The following is a 25,256-nucleotide window of genomic DNA, read 5'->3' as shown; positions in this document are numbered from 1 at the left end:
AACAGTCTCGCTACTGTTTGAATATAAAAACTAAAAAAGCTACATAAATTACATGCTCAGTTCCTTTACTTCTAATTTAACTTAATAGAACAAGAATTAATTTGATCTATTTTAAATATTTGCCAACAGGATGAATTCAATGACGTATAAAAGGATAATACTAAATTCATTGTCTTCTACTTCTTGCCACTAAACAATATATCAGCTTGCTTTTCTACTGAAATTGCATAAAATAGACAGGACAGCTAATTTAAACAGTTGTTTGCACATTCAATATTTATAACCTGAATCTTGCATGACTGACTGGAAGCAGTGCATTAGAAGGTTTAGCTTAGCTGCTGCCTGAAGTGATGGATGGCCTCGAAGAATTTCTTGTTCAGTGACCAGATCAATCACATAACAGAATAAAATAATAATAATAATAATAAGATCAGCCTTACTAGATTCCCAACATTTCCATCTGTATGCAAAACTGTTTCAGGAAGAAATGTATCATAAAACATAATGTGAAGTTATTTAAAAATAATAAAAACCCACCAAAGATGTTACAGAATGCAAATAAAAAAGATAGGATGACTGGATGATATCCTACATTTTAACTGAGTATTAACCGAAATTTTATTATATCTATAATCCAAAAGTGTTGTCAAAATATAGTAATATTTTGATGGAGCTCAGACTCACAAGTAAAGGGTTTACAAATCACTGAAAGGGCTGCAATTTTTTTGGCAGTATTTGTGGTTGAATTTTATTTAATCAAACTAAAAGGTAGCAATGTGGCAATTATATACTGCTGTTTTTAATTATTCCAATGGCTATCCTAAAAAAAGGATTCTGTTAAGGAAAAAAACCTTACATTTCAAATTACAGTAATTCATACATTAGTGGTTAACCCCAAAACATCTGCATCAATGATGGAAGACAGCAGTCCTGAAAATGGACCACAGCTGGTGAGGTCCTCCTTAGTGTATGCTAGAACAGGTCTGACAGGTTTGTAAGAGTTCATTGTGAGCATCTCTTCCCAGCTCCTCATTCAGTGATGCCAGGATGGTAGCTTAAAAATGGCCATGGTGGGAATAGTTACACTACAGAAATTAGCAAAAGCTAAACATCAGGGCTCCTCAATACCCTGCTCTCCACCCCAGAGCTAATTGGTATACATTTAACAGTACAAAACAGTGAGATCATTCCTAGGGTTGGGAGTGGGCTAGGAGGCTGAAAGGACCAAGAGCTGAAGACCGTAAGGTTGAGGACTTGCTGAACAAGTGCAGGAGTGGGCAGGCTCAGACTCTGGGTTAGGTGCCTTGGGTGCCTAAGGATGTGTGTGCATAGCAATCAGGGCTATGGGGATGGCATTTACCACTTTCTATGGCCCTTAGGCATTCACTTTCTCTTCTCAAGTTTACACCCACTAGGAGTAGAAGTGAAAGCAGGAAGAGGGGGAACTGGTAAAGAATTATAAGAAATAAGAAGGAAGAAAAAAGAAGGAAAAAGAAAATAAGAAAGAAAAAAGTAGCAAAGGGCAATAATAAAAGAGAGAAAAAAGAGAAAGCAAAAAGAAAAAAGGGAAAAAGAATGAGGAAGGAGAAAAGAAACAAGATGGAGGGAAAGGGGAGAAAAAACGGATGAGAAGAGAAGAAAAGAAGTAGAAAGAATATGGTGATGGCCAAGGAGAAGAGATATTCAGACCGGTACATAGGCAGAAAAATGTCCAATAAATGCTGGATGCATGGTGGTCTTTTGGGACTTAACTGAAGAGATGGAGGCTCTAGAGCTGGAGACAGCAAATTAAAGACTTTAACAGTCTCCTTTACTCTTTAGAGGCCAGAGATTAGGCTTCTCTTTTGAAGCAATGGGTGAGGTGACTTGGCCATGTTTCTATAATCAAGCGGTACCAGGGTATACAGCTGGGAACAGATGGTGGCAAGAAGATCCCAGGTTCTGGCCACCTTGTAGGTTTTCACGAATTCCCCATGGCAATGGTTTTCAAACTTCAGGGGTATCAGTATCACCTGGAGGCCTTGTTGAAATGTGAATTGCTGAGCCCTTTTCCCAAGAATTTGTGGTTAAATGATTTCCAAGTTGTTGATGCTGCTGGTGTAAAACACTGCCTTAGTAAAATAAAAAATCTCCTGGAAATGATTACAACCTAAACCCCAAGATCTTACCAGTGAACACCTTAGCAAGAATTCAAATGAGAGAAATTCATACTAATAATGAGGGGCAGGAGTCCCGGAAGGGAAGAACAGTATCACAGACCAATTTTTCCTGCTAATACTTATGCCCTCAGTTGGCTGTGGCATCCATAAACATTTCTGTAGTATCCAACTCTGGAGTCTCTCTCTGAATAACCCCCTGAAATCTCCATACATTCAAGGCTAGGTCTTATAAAGCCATTTTTATACCAATGAGCATAACTGAAATAAACAGAAATGAATGCTGACCCAAACTTACTCAATCATATTTTCTTTCTAGGTACTTTAAAATTGCCTGGTAGGACTAGAAATGAAGCAGGAACACAGAAAATGCTGAAAGAAAGCATGTTTAAAGTTTTCTAGAGCTGGCTTCCACACCCAGCTGGGTTACTGTTCTTGGGCTTCACATGACACCCCAATACACTCAGGTTGATGCCCACACTGTTTTAATTCACTCAGGTTGAGTCCAAATAAATTGTTCCTCTCCACAACCTAACGACTTTACTACTGAAAATGAACTCATATACCTTTTGGCACATGAGATATGCACTGCTAATTCTTTAGCTTTCCTTAGTAGCCCATGCCAGGATGCCATCACCAAGCTGATAAAAAAAAACAGGCAAAAATCCCTTATATCCATTTCAACACCCATGGGTGTTGAAAATATTTTATTCATATATCATTCTTACCATTTTTAAAATATCAGGTAAAACAGCTATTACTATTCATTTGTTATCAGGAATATCAGTTAGGGCTCTCTATGGTTAAAGTTAACAGAAAGGCCTACTCAAGCTAGGTCACTTAATAAATGGAATTTATTAGCTCACATAATTGGAAACCATAGGAGTAGGACAGGCTTCAGGGTTGACTGACTTAACAGTTCAAAACAGTCACCAATGACTCAGCTTTCTATTTCTCCGCTTCTGCCACCTGGGTCAGCTTTACCCTCATGGTCACAGGATGGGTGCCAGATGGAAACAGTGCTCCTAGTGCAGCATCTCAATAAGAGCCCTAAAATTCACTCTGATTGGGCTACAGTAACTCAGATTCCCACTCTTAAAAGATAAATGTGGCTAAGTGGATGCAGTGTGCTAATTGACCTTAATCAAAGCCCACACCAGGGGCTATGTTGTGATCAGTTTTACTAGAAGTACATAGACTGCCATTAGGCAGGAGGAGATACTCAGATAATTTTAGGAGGAGAAAAATGTGGCAAAATAAGCTAGGCAGTGAACCAACAAATGTCTACCACACTTGTTTCTTATATGTGTGATTAGTAAATAACTTAAAAATTCACTTTATTTTGCAACCATTATAGTAAAAAATGGTTTAGGCAAGAATCATACTAAACTAGTAAATAAAAGCTTGATGAAGACCAAGATATTTACACTATCAGAGTACGTCCACATAAATGACTTGTTAATTATAAAGAGAAAAACAGTAACTTTACCATGAGGAAACCTGGTAGATATCATTTTAACCAAGTGACCATAGTTAACATAAAGGAATATACTGACAGCATATGTCTCCTGATAAAATGAGCTGAGGAGGACACAACATCTCTTTCGTATTTTTTCTGTCAAAATGTATAACCTGAATCCTTAAGGAAAACATCAAACAAACTCAATTAAGGGGCATTCTACAAAATAACTAGCCTGCACTATTCAAAAATGTCATTGATGTGAAAGACACAGAAAGGCTGAGAAATGATTCCAAATGAATGGAGACTAAAGACACATGAAAACTAAACACAAAGTGTAATCCTAGACCAAGAACATAATTGCTACAAAGAACAGTAGGTCTCTACCACAGATAACAGTATTGCATCAATACTGAATGTCCTGAATTTGAAACTGTGTTGTGGCTATTAAGGGAGTCTCTTTGTTCTCAGTAGATACACACTTAAATATTTAGAAAAAGGGTATGAAGTCAGCAACAAACTCTCATAGTTTGGGGCGGGGGTGGGGGGGTGGGGGAGGAATGTATATGTTCACACAAAAACATGTATTTGCACAGAGGAAAAAAAGTAAAAGCAAATGTGGCAAAATTTTAACTCGTAAATTTGGGTAAAAGGCTTATGTTATTTTTGCACTTTTCTTTAAGTTTGAAATTATTTCAAAATTAAAAGTAAAAAATATTTTTAAATTAATTTAAGATTACACATACCTACAACTTTTCTCAAAGCATGAGGTATCACTGTTTTACGCTGTGTACCACTTAAGTTTCTAAAGGGCAAAAAAGCTGACAACAAATCATAAAAGTTTTTATTTATTAATTTGAAACTTAGTTGATTATTCTGGTAGAAGATGGTATGTCCTTGGCCAAACCCTGTTGTTTCCTTTTTTTCTGGACACACAGCAAAACTACATTTCCCAGTCTCCAGTGCTGTTATGGATGGTGTATGAGTTCTGGCCAGAGGACTGTGACCTCAATTATCTTCCCATGTGATTCTCCAGGCTCCCTCCTCCTTTGTATGCTGACCCAATATGGAGGATCCAGCAGAGGACTCCAGGCTTAGATGGAGGATAGAAAGGGGCCTAGGTCTTAAATGACTGTCAAGGACAGAGCCCTTACCACTGACCTACAATGGATTATGATATGCACGAGAAAGTAACCTTTATTGTGTGAAGCCATTGAGACTTGAGGATTATCTCATATAGCAGGTTAGCTTACCTGACTAATAAAGTTATCTAATTTATAAAACAGATTAACAGTAAAGTGACACTCCAAGAAAATGTACTAAGTAGGAAGTCCTGTATTTGCTGTCAGAATATACTTTAAAATAGCAGTTCTCAAAGTGTGGTTAAGGGATCCTTAGTTTTCAAAGGGTGGTTTGGGACCCTTAAGGGTCTCCAAGTCCCTTTCAAGGGCTCTGTGAAGTCCAAACTATTTTCAGATAAATAATAAGATGTTATTTATTTTTTCATCCCACATTCTCTCACAAGTATACAGTGAAATTTTCCAGCGGTGACATATATCACTGGAAACCAAATATAGAAGCAGGTATGAGACTATACCTACACCTGTCTTCTGTTTAGTCAGACACTAAAGAGATTTGCAACAGTGTAAAACAATGGCACTCTTCACTAAATTTTTTGCTTTGGAAAATATAGATCTATTTTATGCTACAGTTATTTAGAGTTATTTATGCTAACATGTAATAGGGTTATTATTTTTACACAACAAATATCTTTTATATTACTCATTTTAATTTCTAATATGGTTAACTACTGACAGATACAATCCGCATAAACTAAAGCTCTCTGGAGTCTTCAATATATTTCAAGAGTGTAAAGGGGTCCTGAGACCAAGGAATTTGAGAACTGCTGTTCTACAACAAGCAAGCATAAGTCACAACATTTTAAATAAAATAAACTCATATTGTCAAAATATATGAGCTATGATAGTGAGGGTCCTTACTTGACCCTTATTAATTCAAGAGCACAGTGTCTAGGACATGGTAGGTACATAATATATAATTGTTAAATTAATAAATTGTATGATGATGATGATATCCACATTTAAGAGTGTTGTGATAACTGAGATAATGCATGTGTGTTTTTATATATTATCAGTGTTCACAATTATTCACTAACCTCATTCCTTTTATGTAGGATGTTTACACATCTCTGCCCCATTGATTACAAGCTTGGCTGTAAAACTTGTGTTGGCCAATGAATGTAAGTAGAATGACATATGGCCACACATATCTGGAGAAGCTTTAAATTCAGTTGAGTGGTTCTGCTTATACTCTTACTCTTTATGCCCTTGTCTCATGAACAGAATGTCCCAGATAAGGAGTATTTGTTTAAGTTATGGAATGAGATGACACAGAACCAACATATATTCGAGCTACAGTTAAAGGAGAGCTACATTTCACCTGTACCTCTCAGATAATGTAAGATAAAAATAGATGAAATTGTTCTATGCCACTTTAGCAAAACTGGAGTACAGTATGGAATGAGCCTAACATGCTATGCATGTTCAGTAACCTGTTATTATTTAGCTATGAAAGCAGTAAAGAACTGTGGCTTGGTCCTTAAGAGACTACACAAAGCAGAGCCCACCTTGATTAACTAAGAAAGTTTATAAAGTACCATTGAGATAACATTAGAATTTCAGGAAAATAAAGTATATGAACTAGGACAAGAGTGGCACCAAAGCAGATATAACTTTAATAAAAAATTTTGTCTACTTTTTATTCCTGAATGCCACTAGAGGGTCTCAGGAATATCTGTACAGGTTATTGGCAGGTGTTAAGTATACATACTCAAATTGCAGTGCAGTGAGTATATCAGTTCATTTTCCGGCCCTGCCCATACTTGTCAGGGAATCTGTTCCAGCTTACACCTCTGAAGCCAAAACCAAAGATGGAGTAAATTAGCTCAAAGGTAATGGTAAGCCAAGGACAAATCCTAACTACTCTGTTAAATCTTTGAACTGGAAGATACACAGAATGAACCTGGTAGGATAGTGATGGATATTGGAGTTATAGTGTCATGGAGGGATGCACTGGCAGCCATATTTGCCCACATTCACAATGACAAGCAGTCAGAGAAAGCAGATCTGTAGGATGAAACAGAAAACAAAGCAGACTTACACAGAATGAGAGATAGGAGAGTAACTGCCAGAAAAGAGAAGCTGCTGATAACTGTCAGCTCTCCAGAGTCCTGTATCAGCTTCTGCAGTTGAGCTCTATAAGATCTCTTCATATTCTTCCAATACTTATCTTTTTACTTGACATATTTTAAATAGATTTTGGCCCCTATCAACCAAACAATCCTTAAAAGAAGTAGATGTTTTGTTTTGTTTTACCTCACTAATCTTCACCCAAATAAAGGATTTAACTTATTTCTGGTAATTGTTATAGGGTAAGGAGTGATGGTGGGGAGTAGAAATCTGGATTATGGTAACAGAATTAACTTTCTGCAACTGAGAGTCCAAAGCACTTCAGAAATAACTTCACTTTGAAAAAGTGTCAGAAACCATGATCACAAATCATGCTACATTTTCACCTCTTTCCAGCTCAAGCACTAAAAGTCAGCAAAGATATCAAGAAAAGATACTATAGAGCCAGGAGTCCCAGATTTTAGTCTTGGCTTTGCTTGTAAGAAACTGTGTTTCCTAAGGAATGTCATTTTCCTTTTCTGAGTCTCAGGATTTTTTCCTACAAAAATAGAGAGTTGGATAAGATATGTAAATTCCCTATAATAATAAGAACATTGAGCTGCTAAAACTTTTTAAAATTTATTCTAATACATCAATTTATATAATATAGTGAATTTGTACTTTGATTATAAGTCACTATGTTTATGGCATATCAACAGTCACATATGGTTTTAAATAATGCTGAAATATTTTATATTCCAAGTTACAATCAATGGCATTTAACCTTAAAGAATGGTAATAACTATGTATAGAAACAGAACAGCTGTTCCTACTTACTGCTAACAAATGCAACCAACCTCCAACTATACTGAGAACTTCAGATCCCTGTCATTGTTTCAAAAAATTTATTTAAAAAATATTTTTAAAATTTATAACTTTTAAAGTATAAAATGTAAATCACTAATGTAAATCACAATAAAAAAGGGCAGACCACTTGGTTTTAATTAAAGTTCTTTGGGAGTTCTATTAGGGGCTTATAATCGGTTTTCATCTGAGAGCCAGTCCAGTCTCCCTCCCTCCCTTCTTCCCTTCCTTTTATTATGGTAACATTGGTAACATTGGTTAATGAAATCCAGTAAGTTTCAAGTGTCAATTCAATAGTAAGACACACACACACACACACACACACACATTGCATGTTCAACTCCCATAGTTAGATTTCTTTGTCACCACATATTTAACCCCTTTTACTCCATCTACCTCCTCCACCCCCATCCCCCCTCCCCTTTGGTAACCACTAGTCTATTGTCCATGTCCATGAGTCTCTGTTTGTCATCTTTGTTTGTTGCTTTTAGGTTTATATCCCACATATAAGTGACATTATGTGGTTTTTGACGTTTTTGGTTTGGCTTATTTCACTTAGCATATTTATCTCAAGGTCCATCTATGTTGTTGCAAATGGCAGTATTTCAACTCTTCTTATGGCTAAGTAACATTCCATTGTATGTAAGTACCACAGTTTCTTTATCCAATCATCCATCCAATCATCTATTGTAGGACATTCTGGTTGCTTCCATGTTCTGGCCACCATGAATAATACTGCTATGTACACTGGTGTGCAAATGTCTTTTCAGATGTATATTTTCAGGTTTGGGGGGTAACTACTCAGTAGAAGAATTGCTAGATCATATGTTAGATCAATTATTAGTTTTCGGAAGAACCTCCACATGGTTTTCCATAGTGGCTGTATTAATTTGTAGTCCTTCCAGCAGGTATATGAGGGTTCCTTTTTCTCCACATCCTCTGCAACACTTGTTATTACTTGTCCTGTTGATAACAGCTATTCTAACGGGTGTGAGATGGTATCTCATTGTGGTTTTGATTTGCATTTCCCTAATAGCTAGCAATGTTGAGCGTCCTTTCATGTTTGTTGGCTATTTGTACATCTTCTTGGGAGAAGTGTCTGTACAGGTCCTCTGCCCATTTTTTAATTGAAAAATTTTTTTGGTTATTAAGTTGTATGAGTTCTTTGTATATTTTGGATATTAGGCGCTTATTGGAGGCATTGCCTATAAATATATTTTCCCATTTGGGTGGTTGTTAGTTTACATTGTTGGGTTCTTTTGCTGTGCATTAGCTTTTTAGTTTGATGCAGTTCCATTGATTTTAGCTTTTACTTTCCTTGCTTTTGAGGTTAAATTCATAAAATCCTCTTTAAGTCCAAGATCCTTGAGTTTAGTTCCTATGTTTTCTTCTATGCGTTTTATGGTTTCAGGTCTTACATTCACGACCTTAATCCATTTTGAGTTAATTATGGTGTGTGGTGATAGAAAACAGTCTAGTTTCATTCTTTTGCAGGTGGCTTTCCAGTTTTCCCAGCACCATTTATTGAAGAGGCTTTCCTTTCTCCATTGTATGTTTTTGGCTCTTTTGTTGAGAATTATTTGCACACATAAACATGGGTTTACTTCTGGACTTTTGATTCTGTTCCATTGGTTTGTGTGTCTGTTTTGCTGCCAATACCATGCCGTTCTGATTACTCTCACTTTGTAGTATAATTTGAAGTTGGGCAGAGTGATGCCTCCAGCCCATTTCTTTTCTCTCAGGATGGCTTTGGCGATTTGGGGTCTTTTGTGCTTCCATACAAATCTGATGACTTTTTGTTCTATTTCTTTAAAAAATGTTGATAAGATTTTGATGGGGATTGCATTAAATCTGTATAATGCTTTAGGTGATATGGTCATATTAACTATGTTGATTTTTCCAATCCAAGAACATAGAATATCTTTTCATTTCTTTGTATCTTCTTTGATTTCTTTTAATAGGGTCTTATAGCTTTCATCATATAGGTCCTCCACATATTTCATTAGATTTGTTCCTAGGTATTTTATTCTTTTTCCTGCAATTGCAATAGGAATTATTTTTTCCACTTCTTTTTCTGATACTTCATTATTAGAGTATAGGGACGCTATGGATTTTTGGATGTTGATTTTGTATCCAGAAACTTTATTGTATTTGCTTATTGTTTCTAGTAGTGTTCTTGTGGAGTCTTTAGGGTTTTCAATATAATCATGTCATTTGGAAATAGTGAGTTTGACTTCTCTGTTTCCTATTTGGATGTCTTTTGTATCCTCCTCTTGCCTGAATGCAGTCATTAGGACCTCCAATGTTATATTGAATAATAGTGGTGATAGTGGGCAGCCTTGCCTTGTTCCTGATCTTAGAGGGAAGGTTTTTAGTTTTTCACCATTAAGTATAATGTTAGTTGAGGGTTTTTCATATATGGATTTTAAGGTACTTTCCTTCTATACTGATCTTTTTTAAGTATTTTGATCATAAATAGGTGCTGTATCTTGTCAAAGGCTTTTTCTGCAACTACTGATATGATCATATGGTTCTTATTTTTGAATTTATGTGTTGTATCACATTAATTGATTTGTGTATGTTGAACCATCCCTGTACCCTTGGGATGAAGCCCACTTGATCGTGGTGTATAATCCTTTTAACACGTTGCTGCATTCGGTTCACTAGTATCTTATTTAAGATTTTTGCATCTGCATTCATGAGAGAGATTGATATGTAGTTTCCTTTTTGTGTGTTTTCTTTACCAGGTTTTTGTATCAGGGTGATAATGGCCTTATAAAACGACTTAGGAAGTATTACCTCCTCTGATTTTTTGGAAGAGTTTGAGAAGAATAAGCATTAAAACTTTGAATGTTTGGTAGAATTCACTGGTAAAGCCATTTGGTCCTGGACTTTTACTTTTGGTAGGTTTTTGATTCAATTTCTATACTGCTGATGGGTCTATTTGGATTTTCCAGTTCTTCTTGATTCAGTCTAGGAAGGTTATATCTTTCTAAGTACTGGTCCATTTCTTCTAGGTGATTAAATTTGGTGTTATATACTTTTTCATAGTATTGTTGTATAATGCTTTGTATTTCTGCAGTATGTCATAATTTTTCCTCTTTCATCCCTAATTTTGTGTCCTTTCTCTTTTTTTTTTTTGAGTGAGTCTAGCAAGTGGCTTATCAATTTTATTAACCTTCTCAAAGAACCAGCTCTTTGTTGCATCTATTTTTTCTATTATTTTTGTTTTAAATTTCATTTAATTCTGCTCTAATGTTGATTCTTTCCTTCGGCTAACTTTAGGTTCCATTTGTTCTTCCTTTTCTAGTTTTTAAAGATGAAGCATTAGGTTGTTTATTTGGGCTCATTCTTGTTTTTCGAGATAGGCTTTCTTCTTCTGACCACTTCTGCCATGTCCCAAAAGTTTTGATATGTTGTAATATCATTATCATTCGTTTCTATGTATCTCTCGATCTTTTTATCTCTTCACTGACCCAGTAATCTTTTAGTAGCATGTTGTTTAATCTCCATGTATTTGTGGTTCTGCGGTATCTTTCTTTACCTTTTTTATTTTAAAGTCTATTTTATCTATTTTATCTGCAGCAAATCTGATGGTTTTGCCCATTAGCCTAGGCTGCCTAAGACCAAAATATAAAGCTTAAAATTAAACCATTGTTAGGATTCCTGGCAACAGGGAATTTAAGTAGTTAAAACCTGCAATGCCAGCTTTATTTGACTATATGTTACCACCCAGTTTTAAAAAGAGGGTTGAATTTTATCAGTTCATTTCAGCTTTTCGAGGGAGCAATGGCATCCTCTTGAATATGAAACATATAAACATTTTCATCTCATAATGCATGTAAAATTGAAAAAAAGGGAGGATGAACTGTTCTGTTTGAAGTACAAAAGTCACTCAGGACTGTATAAAAACCAATGGATTAGATAATTTTAAATGTTCTTTCCAGCTAGCTCCAAAACTCCATTTCTATGAACGGAAATTCTAAATGTGAGTATCACCATGTTACCAATTTTAAATCACCCATAGCTTCACTTCTTCTCATGAAAGAAACCACACAACAAACTGAAATTGACTTAAAGGAGTCTACAATGCAAAGAATTAGAAATTGCTGAAAGGAGGAAATGAACATTTACTGATAATGTGCCATGTGCCAGCTACTATGTTAGGTCTCTGTGAAAACCTAAATTCCACTTAACACTGCTGCTGCCTACTGTAGCATTTGGGCAATGTCTTTTACAAATGGAGCTTAGAAATTCAAAGGTCAGTGATACCTCATTGGGATACAAATGCATTGGCCCCTGGAAATCTCATGGCTTAGTGAGGGTAAAGAGTTGGTTGTGGAGATAAACAATAAACCCATTATGTGATAAATGTCATAAAAGACTTATGTATAAGTACTATTATAGGATATACTTGTGATTTACTACATAGATTTCATCCCACCAAAGTCATTTCTGTGAGTTCAAATAAAGAATTTAAAATATCTGTACACCCAAATAAGAACTCTTATAATTTATGGGAAAAAATTACAAATTTCAGGAATGCTAGAGATACCAGCTCTCCCCATAGGGGGCTTCTTCTGGTATTATTACTGAACAACTTAAATGACTGCATAAAGTTCCATGATATATTTTAATTGCCCAGTAGGATTTTTCCCTTCCTATTAAATAGTACTATAGTTCTCCATTAATGAAAATGTCCTAATTATAAATTCTATAATGGGGACTATATAGGTGCTATAACATATAGACTATATTCTATTTTTAGATGTTTAAAATTATTTTTATTTTGAATAATTAAAATAATTATTCTGCCAGAATAAAAACAAAATATAGTGAGAGGGAAGGAGAACTAAACTAGAGGAAACATTTCTTCTGCCATTAAAAAGTGAGTTACATATCAATGGCATCAAAAAACCCCACAAATCCTCCCAACCTTGCCATAGCAAAGGAGGAGGAGCATTTGGAAGATGTGTGATTTTCTGTGAGTTATCTTCAATCATCCCTGTTAGGAAAAAATGGACAGTGGAAAACAACAAAGTCCTGTTTCTTATACTCTAAATCACTGGAAGTCTACCTGCTTTATTTATTTTTCCCAGGTCTTGTTTCTTCAGTACAATTGGCCTGGTCACCTTTCACTACTGAGACTCTGATACCAAAAGTTCCTACAGTTGTCTTTTAAATAAATTGCGAGCATCCATATCCAAATATGGGAGTCATTTCTCTTTTCCTGTTTATGTTGATTACTTCCTTCCAGATAGAGAACCTGCATGAGTCAAAAGTCAAGCAAGCCCCCAAGGAAAAGCTGCTTTTCCACCTCTCTTCAGGGATGAATACCATGAACATTTCACAAGGAAAAGCGACAAGCTCAACTTGTCTTAAAATGTTCAGAAGAACAATTTAAACATTAAATATCCCTGCACTCTTATCTATATTGAGATGTAAAAATTATAAATTAATATTTACTGTAGAGTTATTTTGCTTTACATAATTTAATCCTCATAATTACCAAATAGGTAGAAATATCTATTTATACCTACAGATGAGGCCATGATACACAACGGATTCTGCAACTTTCCCTGGTTCATCAAGCTAACACATGGCAGAGCCAGCGACTCCCAGGACTATAATCTAAGCCATCACAGGACCTTGACTTGTGCCCTGATGATGAATATGGCAATTATTTAATTGAACAATACTTAAAAAAATTTTATGGCCTTTATTATAATTTTACAGAGTAAGAACACTTTCAAATATTTCCATATGTGCAATTTTTTTGCTAGTATTTTACCTTTCAACACGTATCTAGGTTATCTAAAGAGTATTTTTAAAATAATTTAGAAAAGAAAAATAAGCCAAATTAAGAACAACGAAGAAAAGATTTCTCCAAAAACATTTATTTAGTAGACAAAGAATATGGCATCTGATTTATATACCTACCACATGTTAACTAAAACTTCCACAGAAAACCTATTTTAAGGCATGCAAATTTAATATATTATGAAAGTCAGTATGCAAAGCATTTTAAAGTGCTTTTTACTAATGCGTGTAACAAAATATACTGATTATGCAAGTACATTTAATTGGATATAATTAAAATAATGAGATTTAAATACTGATGATTTTAAAAAGAAAAAATAGAAGTTGGAATTAGCCATGAGATGCATTCAAAATGCTAATGAAACCTGTAATGTTGTTACCAGTTTAGTATACAATACTTCTACTTTGAAAAAGCACAACCACTGACCACTTTGGCTTAGCTCTAAACATATAGTTTAGAGAGGTATTCACTCAGTAACATAAATGATTTCATTGGATAATATAATACTTTGCACGTAGATAACTTTTTTACAAATAATTTAAGAGCTACACAGCAACCACTATTTTCTCCAAAGGAAGGCATTAAAATAACTAAAAAGAAAGTAAATTTTCCACAGGAAGAATTGTGCTTGGTTACATGGACACAATCTCAAAAACTCTCACCAATGTCATTTTGACCTGAAGATATCAAATTTAGGTATTCTCTCAACTCTGATAGCTTTAAAATGGCTGAAGGAGACAAATAACATGTGAAAGAACAAGTCTGCAGCTGTTCATATTCATTTTCCTTGATTTAAGATTTCAAAGGAGTTTATTGTCTCCAATGTCACTAAAGAAGAGATCGCAGAAGCAAAATTCAATAGGGTAGAAAACTGAAACTTCTATTAAATTTTTCTTCTGGCCTCTGTCTAGCTCGCTAGTAACAATTCAGAAAAGGTGATGTAAGAATAACTTCCACTAAATTACCTTGACACTAAAGCTTAGTTTTGTAGAATGGGTATGTTTCAATTTTCCATTTTATATAAATAGTAAAAAAAAAAAAAAAGAAGCTCTGAGATCCACATAGACTTAAACCTCCTAAAATTTCTTAGAAAAATATCCAGTATGACCAATTAACTCTGGCAATTAAAATAAAAGAAAAAAGGTCACATTACCATTTACTAAAGAGGCAACTGAGACAGAATTTAAGGGTCTGGCCCAAAGGCATACATACAACTAAGGACAGAGCAAAAGGATGAAACAAAAGCTGTGGAATGAGCATCATAAATAGATTGAATTCTAGGTTAAAATCATTAAACTCTATTCATGCTTCAAATTCAGACTGTCACAAAGGATCAGTTAAAATATGTAAGGACTAGTGATGCTTTTAGGAGTCTATCTTTTTTTAAGAATTCACCTTATTAGATTTCAAATGCAAGTAGTATTCCAAATAGTTAAGGATTCAAAATGTGAAATCTTCTGGTAATAATATTCCATAGTCTCTGTAGGCTAAGAATCCAGACCTCTCCAAATAACACGTGATGCCCACCACCAGCTTTCATAGTGTTTTCATCCCATATATTGAAAAAACACTGGTTGAGCTGAGTGAAAAGAGGAAAAATGTCAATTCTCTAAAAGCATTAACATTACAAAATCTTTTGCAGAATTCATCCAGATAAGGACAAAACTAGGAAAAAGGAATTAATGCAAATCAACGATATTCAGTAAACTAAAAACCATTCCTGTCAAAAATTGTAATAGTCCAAAGTCATCAGATACAGTGAAATGGATTTCTATTTCAAGATGTGGTTGATTCTTTTCCAAGAGCTCTGGTTCACAGTGTTCCTCCCGTGTACCAGATGTCTGCCCCAAGGCTCCAAAACACCTAACAACCCACACAGGGGAACTGCTGGCTTCCCACGGCCATGATGATGCAGTATGAATGAGATCACAAAATGAAAGAATTCTTTAAAATCTGTTGTGTATCATTTCACTTAACCTTAGGTCAAACAACGAGACACATGTACACTGAAATACTTTGGAAATAAAAATTGCAACTAATACTAAGACATAAGCAAGTCATAACACAGGGTTTATTTGTAAAAAGCAAGAAAGGGGATTTTCTTTTGTGGGTTGACACCAAAAGAAATATGAAAGAATTCCATTACTGTATTGCTAGAAATACTATGTGTTAGTACAGTAAATATTCCTTTTGCTCTATGTGTAAATGTAATGTGTCTGGATAATTGGTGGTCGGGTTATAAAGTTCTGAAGGCATCTTACCCACAGGTGCAGGATTTAGAATGATGTAATTTTTAGATGTTAAAAAAAAGACCTAGGTATAGACCAAAATAATAAATATGGAAGAAGTAAAGTTATTTCTAAGATCTGATTTTTCAAAAAAAGTATGTGTTATCACATTTGAGACCTAAAATACTAAAACAAAAAAGATTTGGGTAAAAATCTTCCTGTAACTCTCAAATCTTTATCTCTCCAAAGGGTAAAGACAGAAACAGGAATATCTTCAGAAAGAAAGACTTTTCCTTCATGGAACTATAACGATAACAATTTTATGGGAAGCCCCTAAGAAAGATGCAGAAGGCTTAGCACTTTCATCTTGTACCAAGATTCAAATAAAATAACCCCACTATGTATAGTTAGATAGAAAAATAACAATATTTACAAGTATGGCAGCATGGAATGGTGGTGCAGAGCACAAGTTCTAGATTTAGACCATAAGTCTGAATCCTGGATCTAAGTGTTAGTAGAGCTGTAATCACTGGCAAATTCCTTAATCTTTCTGGACTTCAGTTTCCTCAATGGTAAAACAGGCAATAATTATGATTAGCATCCAGACTTGTTTCAAGGATTAACTGAGCTAAAACAAAGTGTTTAGATCAATGTCAGTATACAGTAAGTGCTTAGTAAATGTTAGTATTATACTTTATGTTAATTTTCTCATTGAATTCTCATGACACACCTGTAAGACACGTATTACCATTCTCACCCCATATGTGAGGTGAGTTAGGTAATTTTGCCCAAAGTGCCACAGAGGTAAAAACAGGATTTGACACTGGATCTGTCCAGTTCCGAGCCTATGCACTTACTTTTACCTTACACTTGACATGTTCCCCATAGGTCTTGCTCTTATGTCATCAAAATATTTATCACGCTGTATTAACTAATCTTTCACCCCAGGGTAAATTAGATGAGAATAGAGGCTATGTCTTGTTTATTCATTTCAGTTCATTTGTCTACTCCTGCATACTCAACCAGATCTCAGAGCTTTTGTGCCAGGCATTGTTAGGTGCTGGGACACTATGCTGGGTAGACAGAAAGGGTTCCTGTCCTCATGGAACTCAAAGTCTACCCCAAAAGACAGATGATCAAGTAAATATATAATTAAAAACTGGTATCGTTGTAATGAAGGAAAAGAGCATGTTATAAAAGAGCATCTGAAACTCATTTAGTTGAGGGAAATCAAAGAAGGCCTTTCTGAAGAAGGAACACGAGCTACAATGAGAAAGCTGAGTAGGAGTTAGTAAGGCAAAGAAATGGGGATATAAACTGCTTGTGCATAGAAACCTAAGAAGAGACCTTACCTGGTGTGTGAGGAAAGGAAAGACAATGTGGCTTGAAAGGAGCCACTGTGGCTGACAAATGGTGAGCACAGGGCAGAATGCTATGAGACGAGATACGAGAGATAAGAGACCAGAGTACATAGGAGAATCAAGGATAAGGGAGTTTACCTTTGTTCAGTCTAATGTGAATTAGAGTTGTTTTTTTTTTTTTTTTTTGGAAAGATCACTCTAGCTACAATGTGAAGGCTTGATCAGAAAAGGACAAGAAAGAATCTGGTAAGTCCACTGGGAGGCTCTAACAATAGATAAAGGAAAATGTGATGTTGGTGGTTTGGGACTAAGACAGTAGCAATGATGGTAAGAAGAAGTGTACAGATTCAAGCTATATTGACTTGCCATTCTTAACTCACTGCCTAATAATAATCGGAATTCAATAATTTGTTGACTTCCTGAATGAGTGATTCTTCAGTCAGCTGTCATTGGTTCCAAGGCATCCCCTAACCCATAGATATATGATCTCCCTCTGAGCAGTATAACCATTCAATGGATATGAGAGACACAGGAAGATGTTGAAGAAAGTATTATTAAATTCATAAACCAGCTGGCAGACTCCACTTAGGAAAACCTCTTGATGTGTGAACATATCTTTGGAAAATAACATGCCTCTTCCACTCTGACAATGGAAAATTTTAGAAGCCAGATATCTTTCTGTGTGACTTTTCAAGCTTGTGAGAGAAATGTAATATTTAAAATAGCCTGAAGTTATGCTGTTAGATACACAGTAAAACACTAAGAGTAGTAAAAGAAAGCCCTTTTATTTAAGAAAAAGGAAAAAGAGCCATAGTTAGAAAATCTATATTTGTTATTCTTCCTTCCTTGTAAAAAAATGGTCTCTATTATTACTTCTTAACACAGCAAAATATTTTAATTATCTATTAGCAACAAATTTAAATGCAGAGTTAATATATTTTCTTATAATCTGATAAATTCACAATGTCAGGACAGAGAATGTCTTTTGTCTATAAAATATAATTTTGACCTTTTGTTTAAAGATATTTATCTTGCTAAAACTATAAAACTAAAACCATTTGGAAAATCCAAATGTTTGTCCATGTGGATATGAAAACAAGAGAAGCTATGATTACAGTTAACTGAATTCAAAATCTAACCATTAATACCATCACTCCTGAAAATACTTTCCCATCCTTAGATAGGCCAACAGCATCAATAGCAGGGTAACAAAGGGGCAGTCAGGCTTACTTATAACAGCTGCTCTCTTGCTAAGACAAAGTTAAACCTAAGATACCTATTAATTTCTCAGTAATTAAAGCTTTAATTATCATTAAATTTGTTAAAACAGTATACTGCTTAGACTAGAGTGAAAAGCTCAAGTGTCTGGGAGCACAAATAAAGCTTAATTTCGCATAGAAAAAGAATGCTCATCAGCAAAAGGTTCAGCCAAGCATCTTGCACAGCTTTGATCAAAAGGCAACCCACCAGCACCCCACCACTGCTTCTGAAGAATCTCAAAGTATAAGTGGTAGAGATCAGGAGACTAAGAGAGGCTGAACTGGATTTCTATGTAAGGAACTTAACAAGCTTAAAAATAAAATATAATTTGCCTTCTTCCATTTGGTAGGAAACCATTTCCCTTACATTGAAAATAAAGTTTTATATGGTACTCTGTACATTTAGAATGTCTTTAGAGTCTTGAAAATGCTCTTTCTGCAGAACCAGAAAAAGATACACAAGAGCATCAAGTAATATTTTGGTCGTATTACTATAAGGACTATTTTAAAGAATCCTGGTGACTAAGGCTTGCCAATAATAGAAAATCTTAGAAGTTTGCTGAGGTTTAAAGTTGAACAAACAAAGGTATAAATTGTTCCATTTATGCTTTATCACTCAAGAAAACAAGATAGTACATTATCAGTTAAAACTCATGTTTTACCAACATATGTACAAATTGTTAATATTCTAGTTCAAATACACAGATAAATGAATGAATTTAAATAATATAACAAATTTATGTTATTCCCATTTTATGAATGAAGCTCTTCCTTTCTTTTAGTGTATATCACTGTAACTAGTACAAAATTACTTTCATTGATAGGTAAAGTCATTTATATCAGCAGGGAAAATAAGAACATAAGCTTAACCCTGGACAGCTATTAATTACAAAGAAAAGTTAGAAAATAGCATACCTTAATGTAATGTTGTAGCAAAAGTATATATATTTGTTAATTAAATCTTAAACAATATTCAATTCTATATGAGTATAAAAATAAAATGTCTCCATTCTCAGAATCATCTCAGACAACTAACAGTATAACTGAGTAAAAGTTGTATATTCTCATTACTGCTAATCAATCTGTTCATTTAAAACAAATATATTCTAAGCTATCTATGTAAACAGAAAGGACCAATATTTCTAAACTAAACAACAATAAAATGAGGTATTTCAACCAATTTTAAACCAAAGATAGTTTTGAATAGCAGATAGTATACAACATAACATCACCCCTCATTTGAATCAATATCTCAAAGTTTTGGATTATTTATTTCTTCAAGCTATAGGCTGTTTACTGCAAAATTCACAACCCTTTGATATTTTCTTAAACAGATGAAATTTGCTGCCTTTCTGTAGACTACAGTGATACCTAAGAAATACAATTAAATTAGTTTAATTACTTTGTGTCAACTTGGTAAGTCATTGCTCTTTAATGCAAAACCTGCCACTCATAATTAATAATATTCATATTGCTTCAATTGATCAAATGTCTAATACACATAAACCATTGAAAGAAATTCTATATATCTTACAGCAATTCAGTGGAGAAGTCTTGTCCCAGGGGTATGTAAATCTGAAGTACCAGAAACCTCTGGATCAGTCCAACTAGAATGAGAAGGGGGAAAATATGCATTCATATGTCCAAACCATTTATATGTGCATATAAAAAAAGACAATCACATACCATCAATAAGCTTAAGCTCTTAGCATTTCAAAAATATATAGAACTGTAATAGCACTACTATGAGTTATAACCTCATTATAAGAGCAAAATATTGATGAAAATCAAATCAAACTCTAACAATAAATGTTGCCTTTTAAAGTCCCATCTGTGGGCTTGGTGAAATTTTTATAAATATTAAAAAAAAACGTTATTTACTATTTTTATTAGGTTGTGAGAGAATGTACACAGAGAAATGCATTCAATAGTGACACATAAAATTGAACTAGTGATTCCCATCAAGAAGGCCATAAAAGCATGTGGCAATTCTTTTTATTCACTGACAGTTTTAACCATACTAAACAACTTAATAAAAAACTCAATAGATCAAGAAAAACAATTCTAATTATAACAACTACAACTGAAGGTTTCATGAGCCATATCTAGTTTATATGGTTTTAAATACAGTGTCCACATTGAGACAGATGGAGGAATATATTTTCATTTATACTACCTTTTGCTAATTTAACACACTTTCAATTAAGTTAATGCTCACATATTAAGAACTAATAACTTTTATTCTTCATCACCAGTTTCATCTGGATTAAAAATATTTGGAGAAAAACCAATCCCTATGGTTCTTTTGATAGGAGAAGTCTACGAATGCTTTGAAAATAGATTTTGTATTAGTTCTTCAGACCCATTCACCTAATCCCTTTCCTCCTAGGTTTTAGAATTTTGCTTGGTCTCTCAATTATGATGTTCTTAATAAATGTTTTAGTAGCATTTCCTCCCAAAACATATTTTTTTTCAGAAACTTTTTTCCCGACATGGGACTTTGAGTAGGAAATGGAGATGTCTTGATTTACCTATGAACCTCTCCTATAAATATAATACTACAAGCCAACACATGAATAAAAGAAAGTAACTGGTCTAAAATGCATATTATTTTCTATTTATTCCACCTTAGTAGGTTTAACAAATTTAAGTATTTTAAAGTAATAATACATGTCTGAATAGTCTACATGAAGACCTTCTGATTTATAATTTCTTTGGTAAACTTTCACAACGTTCCTGAATGAGTTAAACAGCTCCTATATTATACCTGAAATTTAGATTCTAAACAATAAACATATTCGATCAAACATGCTTAATATTTTTAAATAAAACATACAAGAATAACTTTTGCTTGAAGCACTAAGCTTATAAACTGCTCCAGAGAACAATATAATGAAAATAGTGAGTAACAGGCTCTGACCTTAGATAAGTCTCTAGGAATCAGATTCTACCACATTTATGGGAAAAGCCAGTGAGTCAACCACGGTCCTGTACTACAAAACTAAAGGTAAGGTACCAAAATGAGGCCAAATTAAATAAACCATCATTAATCTCTCTCTTGCATCTTTCATTAATTGATCCCATAGTATTTTTCCATTACACAATGGCCTCTGTAAATAGAACCAAGAGAGCACTAGGATAAATAAAATCAGTTTACAAAAGGTCCCTAATTTATGTCACAAATCAGTACTGTTCTGTTTGAACACAGAGAGCTACAAATATAGGGCATTTTTGTATGAATATTTTTAGATATGAAAGACACTTGCCCTCAAAAAAAGAAACTTTTATAATTCAACCTTCTCACATACAGAAGCCCTGGTTTCCAAAAAGCTTCATTTCTAAGATTAAAAGAAGTATGACAATACCATATGGTGATAATCTGACAAAGAAAAAAGTACTTTAATAACTTTTGACATACACTGATCCTGTGTGCCAGAAAAGCTAAATAAACTCTATAGAAATATTTTTCCAGTGGCCTAGCCAATTTAAACTGACTCTTCATGTCTACATTATATTTAAAATCACTGTAAGTATTGCTGAATGTGGAAATACTGTTAGTCAAAAAATGCCCATTGAATTCACAAAATTCATAAATGGTATTTTTACTGAAATATGCAGGTTTCTGCAGTTTTATAATCTGGTTTCTGCCTAAGACAAACTAGCTTCATTTTTAAGGGGTCAGATCCGTTTTTCTTTTGAATATTTTAAAACACATTTAACTGGTAAAACACCATTAGATGTTTAAACAGTAGTTTTATAGTTATTTCATTATAGAAAATGATAGTTGCACACCCCATATACATTTTACAAGTGTTATATTTTCCAAAGAGTTAGGACTAGATCACAATATAGTCATCCTTTACAAGTGTCCCGATAAATCATGATGGAAGTTATTTCCTGGTTCTTATCACAGCCCTGGCACAAACAGCACATTACGGTTCACCTTTTCCACTTCAACACAGAAGACAGGAAATGGTTATGCCTTCATTACAGGTTATTCCAAATCCCTTGGGCAAATTAGAAAACGTGTTTAGGCCCTTCGACTTTTCATGTGTAAACTAGGTTCATAATTTAGATTTGCAACTCACAGGATTATTCATATGGATTAAAGTTTATCTATTATTCAATAAAGACTTACTGAGCATCTACTACATGCAAGATTCAGTGCTGAAGTTTTTATAGTGAATAAGACAGACATGGTCTCTGCTCTCTTGGACTTTACATTCTAGTTCCATGAAGAAGGCGGCCAGGGTGCTATGAAAGCATATCATCTTACATCCTTGGAAGGAAGAGGATGATGACTGAAGGTTTTCGTGAAGAAAAAACATTAAGATTCAGCTGGTAAGAATAGGCAGGGGTTGACTGAGCAAGGAAGATGGGGGTAGGAGAGAGGAACAAATTTTATAGGGAGAGGGAATACTCCATCATGTGGTGAAGAAGGCCATAGCAGATTAGGTGAATTTAAAGGCCTAAAGGGCAGGTAGGAGAGACAGAAGGGGAAAAGCAGCAGGGGATAAGTCTGGCAAATAGCTAGAAACTCAATCATCTGGGGCCTTGAAGGACATGTAAAGACTATATAGATCATCCTAAAATCAATGAGAAGCCACTCATATATTCATTAATTTATTCAATAAAAATTCACTGGGTGTCAACTATGTTGCAGGCACTGTTCTAGGTGAACAAAATAGGCTAAATTTCTTTGGTAATGGAACTTACTTTCTGATGATGGTGAGAAAAACAATTTAAAAAAACACACATAATGAATAAATGGTGATATGAACTATTCGAAAAAGAAGAATATGGCAAAAGGGAATGAAAGTGTGGAAAGGATCTAAAGCACAGGTCACCATGGGCCCTCGTTGAAAAGATGGCATTTTAGTAAAGGCCTGAAGGGGAGAATGTGAACCATGTAGCTGGGAAAAACAAGCTCTAGGTAGAAGGTATAGCTTGTGCACAGATGCTAAGATGATACAGTACCAGACTGTGTTTAAAAATAGCAAGGAGAGCTGTATGATTGCAGCAGAGTGAATAAGGGAAAGAGTAATAGAAGATAAGGTCAGAAAGTTAAGAGGGCACCAGATACTGCAGAGTCCTAGAGATCTTTGGTTTTCACTCAGATAGCAATGGAGCATTTTCAGCAGAGGAGTGCCTTACATTTAAAAATATTGCTCTAGCCTCTAAATTGACAATGGGAGGCATGTCAGAAACAGGGGAGCCAGTTAAAAGACTACTGCAACACTCCAAGCACGAGATATGGTGGCCTGGACCAGAGTGGTAGCAATGGAAGTGGCAAGAATTAGTAGTCAGACTCTGAATCTAATTTAAATATAGAACCAACAAGATCTTCTGATAGACAAAATAAAAAGAAAAATCAGACTGATTTAAGAGTTTTTGGTTTGAGCAATTGCAGAAAAATTGCTAACAACTGAGATGGAGCTGTCTGCAGGAGGAGGAATTTCTAGGCTAAAGCTGTCGAAGTTGAAATGTCAAGTAAGCAACTGAAAATACAAGTCTGGAGTTTGGAAAAGAAGTCTGAGTTGGACATTTAAGCTAGAGTACAACGGAGATGGTATTTAAAGCCAAGAGACTAGAGCCGATAACCAAGGGAGTAAACATAGACAGAAGGTCAAGAACTAAGTTGAGTTGGGGAGAGAGGAAGAACTATGAAAGGAAACTAAGAAGAAAGATCAGTGAAATAGAAATAAAACTAGGAGTGTGTGCATCCTGGAAGATGAAGGAAGAAGTATCAAGGAGGTGGGTGTCAACTTTGTGAAATGCTGATATGTCAAGCAAAAGGAGGGTGGAGAACTGGCCAATGAATTCAGGAATACAAAGATGACTAATGACTTTGACAATAGCACTATCACTAGAGTGGTGAAGTCCAAACTGAAGTGGGGGCAGGGGGAGACCTGAGGGTAACCTCATAAAGATGACCTCATCCTCCAGAGCAGCTGAAACTTAAGAGCAACATAAAGCTTCAGGGATGCTGATCCTGAGAGACATATAATTGGATTCAGATATCACAGACAGAGAAAACAATGGTTTCAAAGATAAGCCTCAAATAGAAAGTCCTGAAGCATACCATCTAAACGATCAATATTTACATGCAACAGAGCTGCTTTTCATATAAGCAACTCTGTATATCACATTCCAGGCATGGATTTATTTATTTATCTTGCTAATGATTTACTCAAATCTCACTATCAAGGCCAGCTGGTTATAATTAGAAATTATAACCTAAATTATTGTAGTTTCTTAATGTGGCAAATTGAGCAAAATTATAACCTAAATTATTGTAGTTTCTTAATGTGGCAAATTGAGCAAATTTATTAAACACCAACTATAAACAATACATTAAGTCAGGAGTACAATAGATGATGTAAGATTCCTGCACTGGAGAAGTACACAATCTAATAATCAGTATCACTTTCCTTTATTTGATAAGATGCTGAGTAAACAAACAAACAAACAAAAACCTTTGACATATTTAGAGATGCCCAAATGTAATTCAGAAATACTACTATTTAAAGTGAAAAGGTAAATATACTTAATTTCATTACTAAACTTTCTTCATAAGTACCTAATATTCTAGGAGACACATATGGGGTACCTAATGTCAAGTTTGCATAAATAAAGTGGATGTTTATTCTTAAAGTAGAAATATAAAATAGAAACTGGACTAACTTTAGAAATGTTCATTGAAAGCCAATTCTCTGTTCAAGGCATGCCAGTAAATTTAAATTAATCATAACACCTTCACACAGGTCATTTTATACAAGTGAAAATAACTATAAAGTTCTGTTATCAAAAATTACAAATAATAAATCTTAAAGGCATTAGTACCGGGTAGCCTGTATTAACTGTTTCATTTGTTACAATGCTGCACATGCTACAGAAGAGCTAGATTAATTTTTAATTAT

At 34.6% G+C, this 25,256-nt stretch overlaps 1 protein-coding gene across 7 annotated transcripts in view; it reads right to left on the bottom strand.

Moving 5' to 3' along the window:
- The window catches only part of CFAP20DC (CFAP20 domain containing), a 214,337-nt gene that overhangs the window by 182,217 nt on the left and 6,864 nt on the right, over nucleotides 1-25,256 (bottom strand). For all 7 annotated transcript variants that reach the window (XM_036218854.1, XM_016131665.2, XM_036218849.1 and 4 more), the window contains exon 4: nucleotides 19,871-19,943. In XM_036218854.1, coding sequence (XP_036074747.1) covers nucleotides 19,871-19,943 — 73 coding nt within the window. The remainder of the gene's footprint in view (nucleotides 1-19,870; nucleotides 19,944-25,256) is intronic.

Source organism: Rousettus aegyptiacus, unplaced genomic scaffold, assembly GCF_014176215.1.
Source record: "Rousettus aegyptiacus isolate mRouAeg1 unplaced genomic scaffold, mRouAeg1.p scaffold_m13_p_4, whole genome shotgun sequence".
In the NCBI taxonomy this organism is placed as follows: Eukaryota; Metazoa; Chordata; class Mammalia; order Chiroptera; family Pteropodidae; genus Rousettus; species Rousettus aegyptiacus.
The sequence above is the reverse complement of the archived record's forward strand: the minus strand, read 5'-3'. Positions and strand labels throughout refer to the sequence as shown.